Here is a 20835-nt window from a genome sequence, read left to right as displayed (position 1 = left end):
AGTTAGTCTTCTGAGAGAAGAATAAAATCTAAGTGCCCACAGCCACTGAAATCAAGCTGCACGCCCTTGGCTTAGTTCCTCTGTGTGAGGGCACCAAATGTGCCAGTAGAAAAAAGTGCTTCCATTTTCCAGGACACCCATTTTCCCCAAAGTAAGGACAGATCAAGTATTGTCTCTGAATAGAGACTCCCTGTGCTTACAAGTGTAAGCTGGATTTCCAGGAACACTTTATCTTCTGCATCTCAACACATCTTGGCACTGCAAACAAAGCATTTGAAGGGGAAAGATCCTTTGAAGGTTTTGGTTTTCCCACTCAGACCAGTCTTCAGAGAGCAGAGACTGCATGGTACTGCACAGAGCTGTTGGATGGCATGAAGAAAGACAAAGCCTATTTTATAGTAACTATATAGGAATAGTTCAGAGGTATTTACAGTTTCATTTTTGCTCATACAAACTAGAACAAACACTATATTCTCCCCATGTCTTTATACTGTCTATACCTCTGGGAATCCATGGCCATCTTCCCTTGGGGGTTGTGCAACCTTTGCTTGACACACAAATGCCTCCACGCTGTTTGCTCTGTTGCTCTTATCCAAGCAAAACTGGTGACAGAAGCTATTCCATTAAAGCAAGAATGCTCTGCTCCCCAGAGACTAGAGGACAAGATATTATTTCCCTGGATATCCCCCACTTCCTACTTCCTCAGCAGGAATCCTCAAGGAAGGTGAACTATTGATAGCCAATTACCTTCATTTTTTGATCCACTGTGAAAGGCAGCAAGATGACCAACTCACACTGTGGGCTGCAATTGGTATCAATTAAAGGCACAGGAGACTCTTATTCTATACTTATCATGGCAGCTTCAAGATTGCCTAAGACCTGCTGACTTTTAATTGAATCATTTCCCAGCAAAGCTGAGACATCCATTTGTAGAACATAGTGTGTGCTAAAAATCCTTTGGTGCCATAATAATCAGAGGTGTTAAGATGCACCCTAGAGTAAAACTTCCAGAACGAAGCACACATTTGATGAAGATAATGTAGGCAGAGGATTAGAAAGCTGGATGCTTTGTGCATTTCTCAGGAATGCATAAAAATATCCTTGTGTAAAGAAAGGCAAGAGAAGGAGAAAGTCACATTTATCTGCATGTGTATTCAGATTAATGAAATAAGCAGCTCATGCTCAGCATGCTTCTAGCCTGATACTCAGCTGGAGCTACACACACCAAGAGGAACTGTAGACCACTGAAGTAAAAAAAACTTTTTCCTTTATTTCACTGAGGCCTGGAATTTTGCCAAAGAAAATTCTTACTGCAGAGAATCAGGGTGTATGACATTATTATTCTCACACATAAAACCGCAGCATTACATTTACTTACCCAAATCCTGAGAATCAATCCTTGCACCTGGCTGTTTAAATGGATGTACTATTTTTATCTCCACTGGTGGGAAAAATGATGGCTTCAGGCTAATTGTGACTACAACTTTTCCAGTATATTTGTTGGCTCTCCATATCATGCCGGACTTCAAGTCTGAGTAGTACAGGTGCTCAGCAAAAAGAGACATACCAAGCAATTGATGTCTACAACAAGAGAAGATAATGAAGTGGCACGTTACCTGATCCCTATATATTTACTCACTCAAACATATTGGTTTATATATATATATATATATATATATATATATATATATGTATGTATACACACACTATATTATCTTCTATATATGAGAATCAGAAGAGGTGCAGAGACATTCCCAAAATAATTCAGCAATCATAATCCTGAAAATTTGGAAGAAATAGACACAAAATGGATAAACTGCATTTCTCACAGGGTTAATGATCTACTGTTCAGGACTGACTTCACTGGAAGGCATCACCCTGCTTCTGGTGAACCCAGCAACCAAAATGGAAATTTGGTTTATTGAAGGATGTAGGTCAGACAAGCTCCACCATTTCCCAATATCCAGTGCCTCCTCTGACAATTCAGACTGTCTGAGGAAATCAGGGTGGAGATGAAGTGGTAGGAGTAGGGAATTCCTAAAATCCATTTTCTGTTGCTTCTCCTATCTCAGGAACGTAGTTTCCATTCACTGGTCAGTTATAGCAGCTAGCAGAAATCACAAAAGGACCAAGTTTTAAATAAGAGAGAGAGCAGAAAAAATACTGAAAGAGGTATTTTTGTCTTCCACTTTCCAGCACATAATCCAGGTGGAAAACTAAGAATCCAGATCATCCAGTCCAAAGGATTAATGCCCCAGTGAACAACAACCAGCTCAAGGGAGAAATGGAAAAAAAGTAATGAAAAATCCAGTGTTACTACTGGCAGTGTAGGGAGAAGCCACCTTTGTGTTCATCATATGCAAATGATGTGCCACATATTTAAATCAGCAGGCCAGAAAAACCGTGTATTTTTCTCAGTTTTGTGTTGGAAATCCCTTTTCCACACATGGTGACCCAATCATACTGAAAGACACTTCAGTGACAACCTTTTCCTGATCCCCTCACTGGCCCCATGACCACCACCGGGTTCCTGTGCCCCTGCACGTCATGAAGGCCAAAAGCTCAGTGGTCTAAGAGCCCCCCCAGCCATGCTTAGCCCTGGCACTGGGGAACAATTCTCTTGCACAGTACAGTTTTCACCACATCTGCTGATGCTTCTTGGAGAGCCTGAGCACAGGGCCAAGCCTCCCCACCCAGCAGCTAAGGAGGACAACAGGCTTAGATGAGGATGGAGTTCAGTCTCTTGAGCACAGCTCAGACACCTGAGCTCACCCACTGTGACCTTGGGTAAATCATTTAATCTCTCCTTTTGGCTTCCCTATCTGTAGAAAAAGGTCACTAATAAACACTTAGGGAGGAATTCTAAGGATTAATTAGTTATCATTTGCTAAAAGTTTGGGAGATGGAGAGTACTGAGTGGCAGTATTATCCTTACAACAGTGATACTTTTCCATTTTCCTATCTTTAATGTTCTATTTACAGTCACAGGCCATTTGCACTACATTTTATACTCTTCATGTTGTCAACTGACCCAATAAAAGGGAGAATGAGGAAGAGAGCTTAACTGCATCCCTGAAATGAGTGCTTTATTTCTGACAAGCTGAGGAAAACTCACCGGACAGAACTCCTGAGGAAACGAACAGCCCCACCATCATAGTCACATGATCCAATATGGGAAATCTCTTTTCCGTGGTCATGTTGGATCCAGTAGAGCCTTGTGTCAACAAAATCTAGTGAGATGGCCTTTATTTTCTCTGTGGTTTTTAAAATATTTATCATATCACTTCCACTGAGGGACACTCGGTGTATGCTGGAAACTGTACCATCTGAAGATACAAATAACAGCCTGCAGGCAAGAGAGGCGTGTTTAAAGAACAAAACAAAACAAAAAACCCCACAACAAACAAACCCCACGTTTGCAAAATCACATCACAGCTACACATGCTTTATTTAGTTATTTAGTTGCTCCTGTATACAACATTTCTCAGTATGGCTCTAGAACTACTGGTACTGCTGGGGATCCCAGAAACCAGTATTACTGGAGGTACTAGCAATTTCCCTCAAGTAGGTCAAGCAGGAATCAGCCCAGCTTAACCACAAAGCACTATTGTCTGTCTCTCTGCTCTGTTCAGCCGTGCAGTCAGACAAGGAAACTGGAATAATTTCTCAGATCTACGGGGAGCTTCTGCAAACTTGAGGAAAGGCAGGTCCTTGAGGCAGATCTGCATTGCCCTCTGCCTTTGGGAAGGAATTTATCTCCAGAATTTCTAGTTGAACACGCCACTTAAGTGATGAACTTAGAAACGCCATTTCTGCTATAGTTCTCATTAATATCTTCCTGCTGGTTATGGCAGCCAGACTATGCTGTTATTAAATGAAGACAGTCAAAACACAGCTCCAATATTCAAACCAGTTATGCACTGAACTACTTGCATGCCAAGTTATTCATGGATCAGAATCCAGATTTACTGATGTGATTAAGAGAAAGAGCAGTTCTTCCAAAATAGTAAGTTATCCCTAATCTACATATATTTTATTTGTCAATGTTTGGGTTTAGTTCTTTCCTTGGGTTACTTATGGACAAAAATTCCAAGAAGAATCATTATTTTGACCTGTCATCACAGAAGTGCAGGGTTTATATGCACAAGATCATGTAGCATAAAGTCACCTTTTCGGGATTATGTTAATAATTTGTTAAAGGCCCCAAATGTCTTAGATATCACTGGCAAGGGACTGTACTAAACCAGTAGAAAGACTCAGCCTCTGCCTCACAGCTTTTCCTCACTGTTACACAGTCTACAGTAATCATGAGTGTTGGTGTATAGGCAAAAACACGTTTCCAGAAGGACAGCCAAATTCTATTCTTCATTTTTAAAAAGTTATTAATATTTACTTGCCTTTCTCTAGTATACCTGTTATTCAAGAAATGTCACTACTCTCAAACTTCAGACAAATGTGAGGATTCGCTTTTTACACACAAGGAAACTAAGAAACAAAGGAAGTTATAGTCTATGCCCGGGCTTTGCAAATCATTGTAGGGATAGAATATGATATGAACAGAAAGACAGAAGAAAAACTATGATTAGATACCACCCTGAGTAATTGCCAGCCTTTACTGTATTTTCCTTCTATTTTTCTTCACACTAAAACCTAATTTTTTGGCATTTCTAAACACCATTAAAAATTCAAAGTAATCTATTGCAATAGTTATATTACTGCTTCTAAAAAAATCCTATCACTGCTAATATCCAGGCACATACTATGGGAAAAACTCTGTTATTAGGGTATCACATCAACCTTCATTACTTAAGAGTTGCACTTGTTCAGAGAAAGACATTGTTAATGTCAGATTTAGTCCATGTGCATGTATTTATGCCTGTGCATGTAAACATACTGGGGGTTTTGATTCACTTCACATTAAAAATAGAGCCCTCAAGAGTTTTCATACAAGCAAATTGCCATAAAAGTTAGGACATAAAAATTATGTTAGACTTCTTGGAGTCTAGTTTCTTTACACTTTTTTAGTGGCTTAATGGCCTTGCTCTAAGCACATGAGTACAGATTTTAGGCACAGTGAAGCACACCTAGGTGAATATCCACTCTTGAGTCTCCCCAAACTTTCCCATACATTCAGCAAACACACCCCTACATTGCCATTTGTAAGATGTGTTTCAATGGCATTTGAGATTGGGTCTGAGGAATTGTGAATATCTCCAAGACTGATAAAAGCTACATTGAAAAGGAAATCAGGGAAAAAAATGCACAGGCTGGTGTCCAGGCCATGAACCCCACTGAAATGGCAAAACTCCAGAGAATATTAGCAATGCTGCTGTCACCATAAGATTGGTTTATGTACAAATTTACTAGGAAAGGACACATGAGCCTTAATATTAAAGTAGTTTCACACACTGCTGAGGAACTTTAATGCAAATCAAAACTGGAGGCAAGGACATGCTCTTGCTAAGCAAAACAGGAGCATTTCAAAGTCTGCTCAAGCTTCTTTTTTCGTGACTTTAATGCAAGAGTTTTTTGTGTAAAGAGAAGTTAGCAGACCACTGTGGTGGTAATTCATAGTGGTAACCCTTGAGGAGCCAGGCCTCTCATGCGAGCATGGTTCTCAATGTAAATGACTTGAAGCTGAAAGGAGCATTTCTATGAAGGCCAAACTACCAGTGATGCTAAGCAGCAGCAGTAGATTCACAACCAATATTCAGAGACATGGGTAAAGAAACAAGGGAAACAGCAGCAAACTGTCAGTTCAGCCTTTTTTTTTTCTAAAACATACCAATTTATATTCTAAGTGTGGCTGGGTTTGGAGCACAAGGGGCTCCCAGCATTTGCAGGCATCATTCCCTTTGCCTCTCCAATACTGTTTTCCTACCCAGAAACTTTGCTGAAAGAGCAAAGTTTGTTTTAGAAAGGATGTGAGAAATAAATTCTTTACTGTGAGGATGGTGAGGCACTGGAATAGGTTGCCCAGAGAAGTTGTAGATGCCCCAGCTCTGGAATTGTTCAAGAAAGGTCAGATGGGGCTTTGTGCAACCTGATCAAGTGGAAGGTCTCCCTACCCGTGGTGGGTGGGTTGGAACTGGATGATCTTTATAGTCTCTTCTAATCCATTTATATGATTACATGAAACCACAGTCATAGTACTTTACATATTTGGAGTCCATTTCAATGAAATTACGAACCCATTTAAAATTACCTTTGTTCAGCATCAATGGTAATCCTTGTGGGACGACCAACAGCTCTTAGAAGAACTCGGCGTTTCTTCCCATTCATGTCTGTTGCTTCTACGGTTCCCTTCTGTCTGTTGGCCCAGAGAATGTCTTGATTTATCCAGTCAATAGCAAACCCTGAAATGCCTTTGTCTATGTAACATAGTCTCTGTAAGCAAGATAAAAAGAGTTGACAAGAAGAATCCTGATGACTGCTCTAAACTTGGCTTTCGTTACAGGGAATAGAATACCCAATTGAAACTTTCCAGTTCATTCCTTTGCCTGCTTCATTTTTTTTTCAGACCTGTAGCTATTTCTCTTTCTTTTTCTTCCATCACTTTCATTTGTTCTTTGTACTTACACATACCTCCTCTGAACTGAGTTACTCCCTGCAAAAGGAGAAACTGTTCTGCACAAGAAATACACTGGATTTATATTTAGCTACAACTTTTTGCATTTGACACACTGTGAAGCACCCAGGCCTGTACTGTTACAGATGGAAGTCTCCTAACACACTGTTACAGGACTATGATCCTTCAAAATCAGTGAAAATGCATCAGTGAAAACTCCACACGGGTAAATGATCCTGGCAATCTCTCTCAAACGAAAGAACGCTCTCACAGAAATGAAGTTCAGCCAAAACAGCCTGTCTACCCTTTTTAATCAGCCACATGCAATGAACTGCAGAGCTTTTTTCTGCGCTAAAAGCAGTTATGCAACCACTGAAGTCAATAAAAGGTTAGAGAAAAAATGAGTAGGAATTTGAGTACATTCTTCTCGTAGCATTTGTGTCAGCTTCTGTTACAACAATCTTGAAGACAAAGTTGTAATGCCAGAGATTAATCTATAACTGATACAAACATTATTGTCTACAAAGCCTTAGTTTGTCTGAATTTCCTATCCTTCATTTTTAACTCCCCTTTACTTGGTCCACAGAAATGTACGTGGATACCAGTAAAAGAGCCTGGACTCAGGATCAGAACTATTACAGCAGCAAAAGTAAAGCGCTAATCGATGAACAGTAACAGCAGAATTGTACCCAAGGAGCAGGTGGTTTCCACAGAGGGGTTTGCACCTATTAACTTGGAGAATTCCAAAGAACTGATTACACTACCTCTCGTTTTGTGCCATTTAGGTGAATTCTTTGAAGTAGTCGCCTTTCAGAGTCTACCCAATACACTTTCTCTTCTATATAGTGGAAATCCATAAGGGTTGATGGACCAGTATCCGCAACCAATCTTTCATGATTGGTCCCTTCAGTGTCAATTCTAAAGATGGCATTTCCGTGGCTAAAAAGTAAGAATGGTGCTGGGTCTGGTGTGGAGAAAACAAAATGAGACCAATTAATTGATAATCATTGCATTTTTGCTGCATTGAGTTCTCATTAGTAGTATACAAGTCAAAGAGAAAGTTCAGGATATAGTGGTCTTATTTCTTAATGATAACTTTCTAGGTGTACCACAGAGAACCAGTAAGATATAGTTGTAATGGTCCTTTCACATTTAATGCTGAAAATTATAGCAAAAATCTGAGTTAGGAAACTGAAGCTGCAATGGTTGTTATCACTACTCCCAAATCCTACAGCCCAGTCAGAGGTCAGAACAACTGCTGCATGCTTGCCAGCTGAGGTTGAAAGAAGTTTGCCATGGATGTGTCTCCTAGTTGAAGACCACTTCAAACTATTGAGCCATAGCAAGAATTTATCACAGAGAGCTATGCTGGGGTCTCTCTTTAACTATCCAAAAAGGGAAATAGAATATCCCAAGACAGGGAAAAAGAAGAAGCTGGAGACTGGGAAGGTTTCTTGTGCTGCAGAAGGCTGAAGGAAAACAAAAGACCTGTACTTAAAACTCCTACAGCTCAAAAGCCACAACTTCTTCCAGACAAAAACTGTATTTGTACTGAGCGAAGGGTAAGAGTATAGCAGTACCTGAACATAAAATGTGTTAAAATCAAAGGTGTTCCAATTATGTCCCAAACTGTAGAAAACCAGTTAAGGCTGAAAGTGATGAGCAGCTGATGGTCCCAAATAACCTTGATGCAGCCTTAAAACCAGGTGATAAGTATGGAAGTACAATTAGTAGGGCATAATGATTGGGGCTGCCCCAGTTTTATCAAGTCCTCTTTGTTATTTTTAGGGTATCACTGTAGAGGACAATTAAGATTGCCCAAGGAGCCTTAACTACATTTCCAAACCACAAGGGTTTTCATTTAGGCTATTTGAATATTATGGCTGTCTGTCAAGTGCATAAAGGAAAGGAGTTCTTACGTAACCAACACACTTTAACTTTCATTTTAAAAATAAACATGGGTTTGTTGTTTGCATTTGGATTTGTTTATATATATACATATTTGTGGGCATTAACTCTATTCTTTAATTTACCACTAAAAAAACCCCAAAACATAAATCCCATTTGTGTTAGTAATGGTGGGGATTTATAACATGGTTGCCTGAAACAACAGATTCTGACATATGAGTAATGCTCTAACCAAATTATTTTGAAATGCAGTTATTGATGTAGATCCAACAGAATAACAGCTTTCAAGCCTGTATAATCAGCAGCTGAATTATTCTGCACTGAAGAAGCAACTCTCCATTTATCAAGAATGGATGCCATTAAAGACGCACTACCACCAGTTTTCTTACACATATACTTCTGAAAATTAAATTGGTTTTATTGACAAGGTTCACATCTTTTTTTAACTAAATATCTTTGCTATTAGCATGATACCCAAGGCTTCAAACTCAACAAAAAGCACTTCTAAAAATTTTAGACAGGTGCTCCACCTTCATCATAGTTGCAAGGTTAATTTTCCTCTCAAAACAGAGGAATGAGACAAATTTTGATTTCCCAACATGAAGAAAGTTCTGATGAGCACCCAAGATGTAATTTTGTCCTGTTCACAGGGAAGATGGCAAGATGGCCAGAACACTGTTTCTGTACTAACAGAATGTTTTGTATCTCAAGTTTTAAAGCCATCACCTAATTATAGCAGCCACTTACAAGATTTTAATTACTCCCTTTTCCTGCTGCTACTTGCACTGAGCAACCCCATGTGAGCATATTTGAACAATGAAGACTTGCTTCATGTAAATGACAAATGAATGCTGAAGAGTAGCCAGGCTGATTTATCTAAGGGATTTGACAGCTACCACCTGCATTTTTGCCAATTTGTTGACCAAGACTATTTATACACTTTGGTTTTGTCCTTTCCACTCTCTGAGTTTCCTACCAGGTGCCTGTGAATGAGGACTCTAAATGGAACAGGAACTGAACAAATCTAACTTTTACTGCAGAGGCACCAGTCAGATTTGGGACTCAGTTTTGTCAGGGGATTAACTACCAGGCAAACCGTATCTGCACCAAAGATCTTCCCGAAAACTTGAAAACTTGAGGGTATTTAACCTAGTGCATCCCCCACAGAAGGGTTTATACCTGACAAAGATTCCATATCCATCACGGTAGCTCTATCAGTCCCTTTCTACAGTTACTATAAATGTTAGTAATAACATGCTAAAAAGTTGTAGTACTCCAGTATGAAGGTAAGATTGTTCTTTGAAAGATACCTGTGCAAAACTTGCTGGGAAGCAACATGTTCGTTTTCACTTCAGTTCAGAAGTGGAAAGTTTGCAAAGGAACTAGGCATTTGTAGGCAGGACCAGAAAAAATCCAGACTGGGTCTTTGTGAGTTACATTTTGCTGATAATTATGAGATTCTAGGGGGGCTGGTCTAAAGTAATTGCGTTGGTGGCAATTTGGGATCTATACAGAATGCTTTTGGTTATGTTCGTGGTCCCAAAGGCTGCATGCATAGCGACTCAAGTACATCTCCTACTTCTCGGGTCAGAAACATGCCTTGTCACATCCCATCTCTGCGTTAGCAAGGGCCCCAGGTAAATACTAGTCAAAAAAAATCCAACTTGAGGTACTGGATCAGAAGGAAGCTATGGTGTATCCCAGACAGAAACCAAAGCCAGGCATTCAGAATTCGAAGTGGAGAGGTGAGAGATGAGCTTCAGAGCACTTCCACCTCATACTCTAGATGCAATATAGGGTTAAGCCAATCAATAAAATCCAACTCAATTTTTTTCCCCTGGATAGTGTCAGTTGAAGACAAAATGAAGGTTAACCAAAGGCTGCAACTGTGAATATTTTCCTCTTAAAAAAGCTAAAAACTTTGAAATTTAAATGCATCTCCCACACTTAAAAATCAATTTATATACTCAGGACAGAGGAAATGAGAGAAATTACTCACAGAAGCACTCAAGTCTTTTAACTGCTAATGGATGAAACAAAAAATGTGGGCCTCCTCCTTCTAATTTTACAGCACTGTCCCTAGAACCTAAACATATTGGAATGACATCAAGGCCAAGAGACTGAAAGCAGCAAAGGTAGCAGAATCTTGTGTACTGCCATGTCTTCTTGGAAGTAAGGATGGGATAAGAGAATTTACACTTTTAAACTGGCAGAGAAGGCAAACAGGAGGTAATTGTTTAATTTAGTTTTTTGTTTTCATATATTCATTCATCTTTCCACCACCATAGTTTACATTCTTCACCGTCACTCCTCTGTGGCACCCACTTTTGGCTTTGCCACTTACCCACACAGCAGGAGAGGCATTTTTTTTGCCTCTGGTCAGCAAACCAGAGAACACCAGTCACTGACCAGTAGGGACCAGCAGGCATAGTTCGCTTTGGGAAGCAATGCTAACTAAATCTCTAAAGCCCTGTTTCAATTATCCAAAACAAAAATCTCCTTACCGTTCACATTGCAAGACCACTTGTCAATACCCAAGGAGTAGCCAGGCAAACAGGAACAGATGTATGACCCTGGAATATTGATACAGGTTTGGCCACAGGTTCCCAGACCACCTTCAAGGCACTCATCAATATCTGAAATAAGTATTTGAAAAAGATCAGGAAAACTCAGCTAGCAATAGCAGCAAAGAACAATACCTTTGACATACTTATCTAATAATAAATCGTCACAAAATTTAGTATCCCATTTTTAAAAAACGAGATGAGGATGGCTGTATTCCTTCATGCATTGGTTTCAGAATTATTTGGACTTTTTAAAATTTATCATTGTCACATTCACAGTGATTTTGGAGGGCATTGTAGTTTTGTTTTGGGGTTTTTTTTACTGTCAAGGGAAATTACCCTTCTCCCTACTATCTGGGTACTCTGGTCTCTAATTACCCAAACACAGCGAACAGACTTGTCTTGATTTGTGTTATTATTTGCTATGCAAATGCTGCTTACAGCTACTTCTTTCTATCTTTATCCCCTTTTCAACAGTAAAAATTTTGCCAAGAAATTAACAGACTTTGTGAAACAGCAAGGCAGCAAACAGACTGTTACAGCACTGAGTTCAACACTGAGCTCATTTTGGTTTGAGTCAGATCTCAAACAGACATAAAAAACACTAAAATTCCCACAATATTCTGACAGCAACAAGCCCAAACCAAGGCAACAAGCAAATTAATTAGAAACTAGGCTTTTAACTGGTAGGTTAGGCTATAACCTTTTGGATTTGAAAGATATTTGGTGTATTTATGGTGTTTTATCAGGACTTGAGGAAGTAACTATTACTTAAGTCCTAAATTAAGGAATCTATTTTTCAAAAGGAAAAAGATTACCACTGAGGAGCGCAGTTTACACTAAGGGGAAAAGAAATTGGCAGTACCATGGATAATTGTCCCACAACATTGAGATAAATTTTAGTTCCTTCTGAAAACAAACACGTCTGATAGTAACTTCCCAAGGTACTTGGCATCTGGTGGTACCATATGCTGGTATATTTCTTGTATACTTTCCTTCTTCAACTACTGTGTGAGCATTGCTCTAAGGAGCAGCTCTTTTCTTGCCCAAGTTCTTTTTGATGTCAGTGGGTTTTGTTCTGTATTTTATCATGTGACTTGGCACATGCAGGAATAAAGGAACCAACATACTTTGTTTTAAAGCAACACATTTGATTAAGTCACTAAAGGACATCGATTCACAACCAAAACTAGGTCTGTGTGTATCATGTGAGAATTCCCTTAGTTTAAAGAAGGGAACATTAACTACAAGGAACAGCAATTTAGCTAACTCCTAAAAGACTTTGAAAGAAACTTTCTCAGTAACTTAGGAAGAGCTAAGTAACCAGATCTCTGATATCCCATGGTTCTGGGAACCAGTCTCCTTAACTGCTTTTAGAAATTATGTGTAGCAGAAGTGTTCCAAGGAGTTTTTTCTGTGTCCAAGTATCAAAGGTGTTTAAAAAGAATGTCAATTCTTTACGGCCGCCTAACGTGTCTGTATAGACTAGAGAAAGCTTCCTTATTGTTTACAGAGTTTTCCCACAAGTTCATGTTCCGAAGAGCAGAAGAGCTAATTTGACAATGTATGAAATGTAATCAGAGCACATGCAATGGATTTCTGTTTAACAGATTACAAAGGTAAAGCAGAAGCATTTTCAGCAACGTAATTCCATCAAGGACTCTAATTCCAACCCACACTTTTCTTCAAAAAATCAGCTTGCAAGAGCATATTTTCCCACATGTACTAGGATTGTACATTCCATTCTTCACAGCATTAAAAGAGAAACTATTAAAAATCCGCTCTAGGAAGGTTTTACTGGCTTAGAAGTGTATTAATGGGCTCCAGGTCACCACTAAAACTAGATACTCCTGGAAAACGCTGCCTGGATGTCACTGACGCTAAAGGGCTCTTTGATAGCCCAAAAGGGAGGGCTTTGGAGACCTCAGGTCCTTGTCCAGCTGCTGTCAGTGTCAGACATGACCACTGTTTGAAGCTATCTCCCCAATGCACTGGTTTTTAAATCAAGTAACTGAACGATTAAGCTGGACACAACCTGATCCAGCCACCAGCACCACAGCAGGTGTGAGACTCTGTTGATAATGTAGTTTATGTTTCTCAAAATACTTTTATGACAGTAGTAGCTTGCAAAATGAACCTGATGCTATTTCTCTGTGGAAATCACAAGTATGGGTGAAAAAGGCAGCTGTGTAGATACAGGATTGTTAAAGAGAGAGGTTGTTTGATTAAGCAGTGTGAAGCACTGCTGAGCTATTATTCAATCACTATAAAGAGCACATAAAATAAGAATAAAAAAGATAGGCCTGGCCTATAGATTGGATCTAAAAGACTGCTTTCTCTGAGAAGGACTTGTGTTCATACTGGACAGAAAGCTGACCTCTAAGCATGTTACTGGGTAAGAAAATTCAAATCACAACACAGAATAAAATAATGACTGTGAGGAAAAGATTTGCTTCTCTATATGGCAGTGGTCAGACTACATTGGCATGCTGTTTGTATTTCTCAGATAAAGGTTGTTAAAGGACCAGGAAAAATTAGGAAGTGTATACAGCAAGGATAGAAAGCCTGATTTGACAGCAAAGAAAAGTGCCTTTCTGTGAGAAAATTAAACAGCTCAGAATGCTTAGATTATCAGAAAGAAGCTTGTAAGAAGGACTGAGCACCACAAATTAATACCTTCACAAAGAAAAAGTAGTAGATTTTCTAAAAGACACTGTAATCTTTTCCAGGAGCAGTTTAACAAGGGCTGATATATGACAACTGAAGCCAGGGAATTCAAATTCAGGCATTAAATTCACATTTTAACAGGAAGGGTGAATCACTAAGGGAACTAGCTACCAAGGCATGAAGGGCATGAAAAACATCAGTGAATATTCTAAAGTCAAGGTCATACTGGGAAGACATGCTTTAACCAAGCACAGGTTACTGAGCAACATACCAAGGTAAAAGGGCAATGACCCTTTATTTCCAGGGTAGATTTTCCAGCTTTATATGAGGGTAAAAACTGACTTTCCAAGAACAAGAACACCGACTGGTCAGGCTACAGGAAGTTGCACTCTTTCCTCAGTAATTGCACTTGAAGAGAAGATTTCAGGGTTATCAGCCTGTCCATTTTCATCACCACCAAAATTCACATAGTATAGCAAATCCCACACGGACTGTAAAGCAAGCCATGGCTTCAGCTGAAGAATGGCTCTCATGGAAGAAACACTGCCCAACAAAAGAGCAGGGGCACAGTGGCCACAGGCAGCTTGGCCACTGCAGAGTGCCCTTCCAGCAGTAAGCAGGAAGAGGCCAGAGACACAATGCTATTGTGAAACAGGCCACAGCACTGAATGTTTGGCTCTTATGGCATTAACAGTGGAAGAGGATCCTATGCTTAAAACCCTCTCTTCTTTGTTTTAAGTAAAAAAAAAAAAAAGTCCAACCAAAAAACCCAAATCGAACAAACCAATCAAGCAATCAAATCACCAACCCAAAAACAAAACAAACAAATGAAAAAAGCTGGTTTTTAAGGTTTAGGAGAGCTCATCACAAAACCATCCATCAGGTGTAACGAGCACTGCCTTCATCTGCACTTTTAGTGCCAAAGGAAAGCATGGAGTTGCATCCTGTTGTAGCTGTTTTACGTGTCCTGGCAACCACATCCCCCAGTGGGAACTTTACCCTGTGAAAGAAATCAGCTTAGTGAACACAAAAGCTGTCTGCAGTGCCCTGACAGCCAGCCCTGAAAGGAAGAATGAGCTTCTGCTTAGTTCTCAAAGACTTCTTTATGCAAAAAAATGCCTTGAGAATCAGCAAAAACGATGAATCATGTCATCACGATGTTGGCAGCTCTCAATGACTTTGCATACAAATATACTACTTTATTGAGAGTCCTGAGAAAGGCTCTGGTTGCAGAATGTTGAAGCATTAGTATGCCTGGCAGGGACACAGAGAAACCACAGTGAGCCAGAACCTGAATTTCATTATGGCCCCAAATACATACATTATATACATAAAGTGTACGTGCAGATACATACACTCAAATAACCTCATGCAAACATAGTTCCTGTTCAGCTGGACTTTTGATTAATTCAATCCGCTGTATTCAGCCACCACCATAATCTTTTCAACAAGGTTGAACATGAAATTTCATCTGGCTGACAAAGAAAGCAGCCCATCGCTTTTATCTCTTTTGTTTAAAGCATCCAGCTCCAAGAACAGAAGATAGCTAGAAATGGAAAAAACACCCCAGCTGTCAGCAGGCCACAGTGAAATAGATGATGCACAATTCAGTATCTTTTCTGTCCAATTTTAAATGAGGCTTAAAATACAACCTGATCACTCACAATTTTTGAGAGGAGAGAGTTTGTGAAATGCTCAAGTTCTATGATAAGAAATACAATCTGAATACAATGAGAAGGTTACCAGTCCTGGTGTCTTCCATCCCAGAGCCACAGAGATGATCATTCACAGATATGACAGCAAGTGTGAACATATGATTTATCAAGTATAACATAGAATCAAATTTAGGATTGAAATACAATTAAGAAACCAGTTGTAGACATCTTGAAGAAAAAGGTCAAAAAAGATCCCCAGGAACTACAATATCTTTTATTCTTCCTTTCTGGACTCAGATCTCAAGTGTTTCCTCACTAGAATGGAAAACAAAACCCTATCTTTGAAAAAATTCTATGTGAAATAAAGTCTATGTGTTAATTAGTAACTACAAAATGGACCTCTACTACCTGGATCATGCAACTTTCAATGTATTATTACTGGCTTGCCTTTCAAAGATGAAAGTCATGAGGCATCATCAAATACTGTCATCCAGCTCCTTTTAAAATCAGATTTCAAATTAGATCCTAAAAAGTAGTCAGTTTTTAGAAACAGAACACAAAATTAATAACTGCTATTTTACACTGAGCAAAACAATGAGTTTTTCAATATTAGTCACTGGCTTGGGAGTCTGCCCTGTAACCCTCTTTAGGATTAAGTATCATGGGATGTGTGATGCCATTTCTGTAGTCTCTTGTAACATATTTGCCTCCTTCCTGTTTTGATCCAAGTTTTTACAGCTGAAGATAGTATTTGTCCACATTCAGCTGAATCCAGCTGAATGTGAATCTTCTCATGAATTGGTCTGTGGCTTCAGACCCATGTTGAAGAATTCCTGCCTACTATTTGCTAAAAATATTTACAAGCTTCTTTCCCCAAGTCAGTATAATAAGAAGTGAGCTAGCTGGAAGACAGCTACTGAAAGCAAGGAAAAAACACACCTCAACTACAGCTCCAGTGCTCTGTGGTAGGAGAGAGGTGAACAGAAAGGAAGCAAAGTGTAAAGCCTGACACACAGAAAGAAGCATCTGACCAAAAGAGCTGACCTAGATAGCTGCAGTTGTCAACTTCAATTGCAGGCTGTAGCTCTGTAGGAATGTGCAGCATGTTAGCCCTGAAGAAGTGACAAGTGCTGAGCAGTTAATGTCAGAATCTGGCAGAGATGTGCTGAGTTTAAGAACCTATGATTAGGCAAAACTTCAATAATGTGGGGGTTTTTTTGCCTTCTTCCAAGACTTTTTTTACAATACTGTTGGGTATCTTAAAAATTACTATCTTTCTTCATTTTTAAAACTTACAAAGCGAGTATTTAAAGTCAGTCCTGAAACCAAAGTACACCTCCAGTCTTGCAGTATCCAGAAGATAATATATTTACCTAGGGTAGCCCAAGACTAACAGGCATTAATCTCTACTCTAAAATTGATAATTCAAGGGGCTGCCCTAGGCGCTGCTCCAGACAAACATGGAAAACGTTTTCAGTCTTGAGTAGGGAAAGGATTATACAGCGTGGGAGAATAAAAAATACTGTTGTTAATGTGGTGTTTCAGGAGGGCACAGGCAACTGATTCCAACAGACATAGGCCCATCCTCTGGTGTCCCATGTATGCTTACGTTGTCAAATATGTTACAAATCAAAGCTCTCCTGGGACCAAATATGCACATGTTTTTTCTTTGTAGGAATAATAGCTCCTTTGGAGGCCAGACCAGTTTTCTTCAGAGGTAGAAGGTTCTATGTTTCCACTGGGGTTTAAGAAAGATGAGTTATTAAAGGTGACTGAGTCCACAGTCCTAACAGCATCTTAAAATAAGCTATTAATTCAAGATGGCATGTCAAAAATTGCAGAAGTGCCTCCAATTCTGCCATAACTTGTCAATACATCAATGCATTCATTCATCAGACTAGTTTTGCTCTGACCTTGTGATCTCTTCTCCCACACTTTCTTTCCTATAAGCTTTGCTCTTTTGGGACTAACAGCCCCTCAGAAAGGCCTCTTCTCTCTTGTCATACCAAGTCAGGATTCAAATAATTTCTCTAAAAATAACTGTATAAAATTATGTGAGACATTTAGGGCTAGATTTCATTATAATTCCACAGGATGAGGAGGCCTTTGATCTTTGAATATCCATAGAAATAAAAGGAACTAATTAAGGAGTGAGCTATTTAGCAATGTAAGAAGAAGATGACCTAGACCTTCGTCAGAAGCGGCAGTGTGGCAAACAGATCTAGAAAAGCCTACACACATTCTGGCAAGCATCACTTGTAAGAGTTCACTAACAAAGAGCAGACACCTTCTCAGTTCAGGGGAGTCCTTATGGCTGGCAGGTTGCCACCACAGCCTCAGATGATTAAGAGCATTTTACAATTGGTGTATCTATTACAGCTCGCCAAGAATGGTCGCCAAGCCACGATTCAGCTTGCTGTCATTGTTCACAGTTCAATGGTATGAATCATGTCTCCCACTCACCCCTTTTATCCCCAGTATTACCTTCAAAGCCTGCCTCCAGCTTCCTGCCACTTGCTTCCACCGCACCCTCTGTCTCACATAATGACTGAACTAGAATATCACATGTCCAGTCCTGGTCAGAACACCAGTTGTGCATCCAGTACACAGAGGAAGGAGACAGGGAAATCCCTTACACTGAAGCATCCTTCAGTCTTACATTTCATGTCAAAACTTCATCTTTGCTTAATCCCCTGTAATCCAGTGGTCGGTAATTGAAAAATCACTGTAATGCATCGCATTTTTTACTTATTTTATGTCATATGGAATTGCTCAGAGTATGTCACAGTAACATCAGCTCTTATGCGGAAGATTTCTTTTGCTGCTATTTCTTGGAGATTTTGCTGAGGCACTAGCCAATCTGTTTCAGTGTTTTATCTAGAGCCCTCCATTCATACAGCAGCTGATTATCAACAGAAAAGACTTAATGCAGGGCAGGTTACATCTTCATTAATGGAAGAGCAATATGCATCAATATGCAAAATATGTCCACTAGGAAAAAAAAATCTTTGCAGCCTTTTGCATGTTAGTATTTAGAGTGGGGTTTTGACTCATTAAACAACAGCCAAGCAATTCCCTTCATCTCAGTAGGATTCCCCCATTATACACAAGCTCTTAATTGAGCTACCCAGTAATGCAGAAGCCATAATTAATGAACACCCTAATCAGCTTGTGCAAGCCAAGTACATGTTAGCAAATAGTATGGATCTATAGGAGAGGCTGTGTAAAGTGCAACAGTTGCTAGGGGTATGGCACACACACTGTATGTATTCCAGCCTGGGCTTACAGAAAACCAGGCCTAGGCTGGTCCCAGGGACCAAATGGCCATCAACAGCAGAGAGGGAAGATGATCCCTACAGGGACACCCTCTGGTTTAAGTTGGCCTAAAGGGAGTCCAGTCTGTGCACTTTGAGAGTTCTTTCCAACGTAAAGCAAACATAGTAAGAGGTGGTAATAAGGAGATTAATTTCAGAAGCCTGCTTCTCATTTGAACTGAAGCATCAGGGTTGGAACTCTCTAGGTGTGTTTGTCTCTCAGATAAACCTTCAGTCAGGTTTACAATTTGTACACAAAAAATGCCCAGCTCCTCCCCCCTCAATATGACAGCATTTGACATGCAGGCTTCTATTTTCCGCTTACGAGATGGTATTTCTTGGCAGAAAGCACAGAGGAAGCACCTGTTATTACATCACTAGAATCATGACAAGAACTGACTCAGGGCCTCTGAAGCCCAAGGAATCTAAGGCAAAAAGAATTAACTCCAAGTATGAGGTCTGTTTGCTTGAATCCTTGCAGAGCATTTCCTCATCTCCTAACTGCAATGCCCACAACTTCAATGGCTCTGGATTTCTTGAAAGAATTGGACCTCACGGTAGCAGGGGAGGGAGAAGGGTTCTGTCATCCTTTTTCTTACACTCTTTAAAGAATTGGAACCTCCATTTTACATGCTCCAGTTCTCTGGAGATTATTACAGTAATGTTAGTGTTGCACATTTCTCCCAGACCTCCCTACTACAGTATTAAGCACACCTGCTATTCATGTATTGTATGAGATGCATTATTAATATGAGCACACTCATCTACATGTAACAGTAAGCATAGAAAAAACAAGTTTTAAATTTATCTAGCCCACATCTAAATATGCACTAGTGCATAATCATTAAAACACTCTTTCTATATGTATATAGAAATAAAAAAACCACACCTATACTCAAACTTTACATATATTGAAGCACCAACACATGCATGCTCATGTACTGAAACTATGGAGACACTAAAGCTGTGGCAAGGAGTTTTGGTAACTGAAGAACAGTTCATATCTCTTAATGATCATATGAAAATTTATTCTGCTTTCTGCTAGTTAAACGAACAGAAACGTGCAGATTTCTGAAGAAAAAAAAGAGTTATATTCATTTTGAAATGCAACAGACATTGAGAAGCTGACTTACCAGTTCTCCCAGTACAGCACAAAAGCAATCTGCAAAAAAACTCTTTGAAAATTATGAAGTGAAATTAAGAGAATACAAATGTACTTTTCTTAATCTGGGAAAGTTCAGCAACTTACCTATACAAGCAGAGTTTTCAGGCTTTAATCTATATCCATTAGGACAGTTCCAGTGCTGCAGAGCTGAGAGGCTGACAAAACCAATTTTAAAAACCACTGGCAAAAAAGCAACAAGGAAGAGAAACATAATCCTGAGGGGTTTTTTGTGCTGTCACTAGAGAAAAACTAGCTTGTATTCAGTCATATCCAGGACAAGATGAGCATGTGTAATCCCAAAAGGTTTCTGCAATCTGCCACTTTAGACTCAGACATCTTATCACAATTTCAAGTTTTATCTTTGCCTTGCTTTTCTTGTCACTTTAGACCTTACTGTGTCTGACTACAACCTTGAAGAAATTCCTGGGAGATTTCTTCCCCACATGCATCAGGGCTTTTTCTCTCTCTCTCTCTCGTTTCTTTTTTTTTCTTTTGGAAGGCAAGTATGAAATGCCTGACACTCTTGCCACAAATTTAACACAGCTTAAGAGCAATGCTAGCAAGGATCACTGCAAATTTCCTTGCAACAAAGCTGCCATTAAAATCTTAAAAGCAGAGAATTCAGAAAACTCTTCACCACAGCTCTCAGTGGAGTGCAGGGAGCGAAATCTCCAGGTACCGTCCTTCTCCGAAACACGGTTGTTTTTTACATTCAGACTTGGATGGGCTCCTCTTTTCTTTTTAAAGCTCTGCTTGCCCCACCTCTTCTCTTTTTAGTACCACTTGAGTGAACCCTGTGTTTGCAAATAGTAATGTAGTCAGTTCCTTACTACAGGGAACTGAGCCAGCATGCAGATATCCAGCCACCCATAATAAATACAGTCTCTTTAGAAAAGCAACGCCTCCTGCTTGAGAAGTACCTGCAGCTTGTAGCTAAGTTTTTTTCCACAGAGATTGTAGGCAAGTTTATTTAATTCCTGTTCAATCATGATTA

The 20835-nt window shown here is 39.6% G+C and overlaps 1 protein-coding gene across 4 annotated transcripts in view; it reads right to left on the bottom strand.

Moving 5' to 3' along the window:
• Positions 1-20623, bottom strand: part of EGF (epidermal growth factor) — a 59935-nt gene extending 39312 nt beyond the window's left edge. For 2 of the 4 annotated variants that reach the window (XM_048304366.1, XM_048304367.1), the window contains exons 1-6: positions 19926-20622; positions 10981-11112; positions 7333-7532; positions 6206-6387; positions 3116-3346; positions 1379-1581 (exon numbers count right to left, since the gene is read on the bottom strand). In XM_048304366.1, the coding sequence (XP_048160323.1) occupies positions 1379-1581; positions 3116-3346; positions 6206-6387; positions 7333-7532; positions 10981-11112; positions 19926-20052 (1075 nt within the window). In that variant the 5' untranslated portion in view covers positions 20053-20622. Of the gene's footprint in view, positions 1-1378; positions 1582-3115; positions 3347-6205; positions 6388-7332; positions 7533-10980; positions 11113-19925 lie in introns of all 4 variants that reach the window. The other 2 variants (XM_048304365.1, XM_048304364.1) reach the window with 2 other exon arrangements.
• Between the last annotated feature and the right edge of the window lie 212 nt (positions 20624-20835).

Source organism: Corvus hawaiiensis, chromosome 5, assembly GCF_020740725.1.
Source record: "Corvus hawaiiensis isolate bCorHaw1 chromosome 5, bCorHaw1.pri.cur, whole genome shotgun sequence".
In the NCBI taxonomy this organism is placed as follows: Eukaryota; Metazoa; Chordata; class Aves; order Passeriformes; family Corvidae; genus Corvus; species Corvus hawaiiensis.
This window is presented reverse-complemented; position numbering and strand designations above follow the sequence as displayed.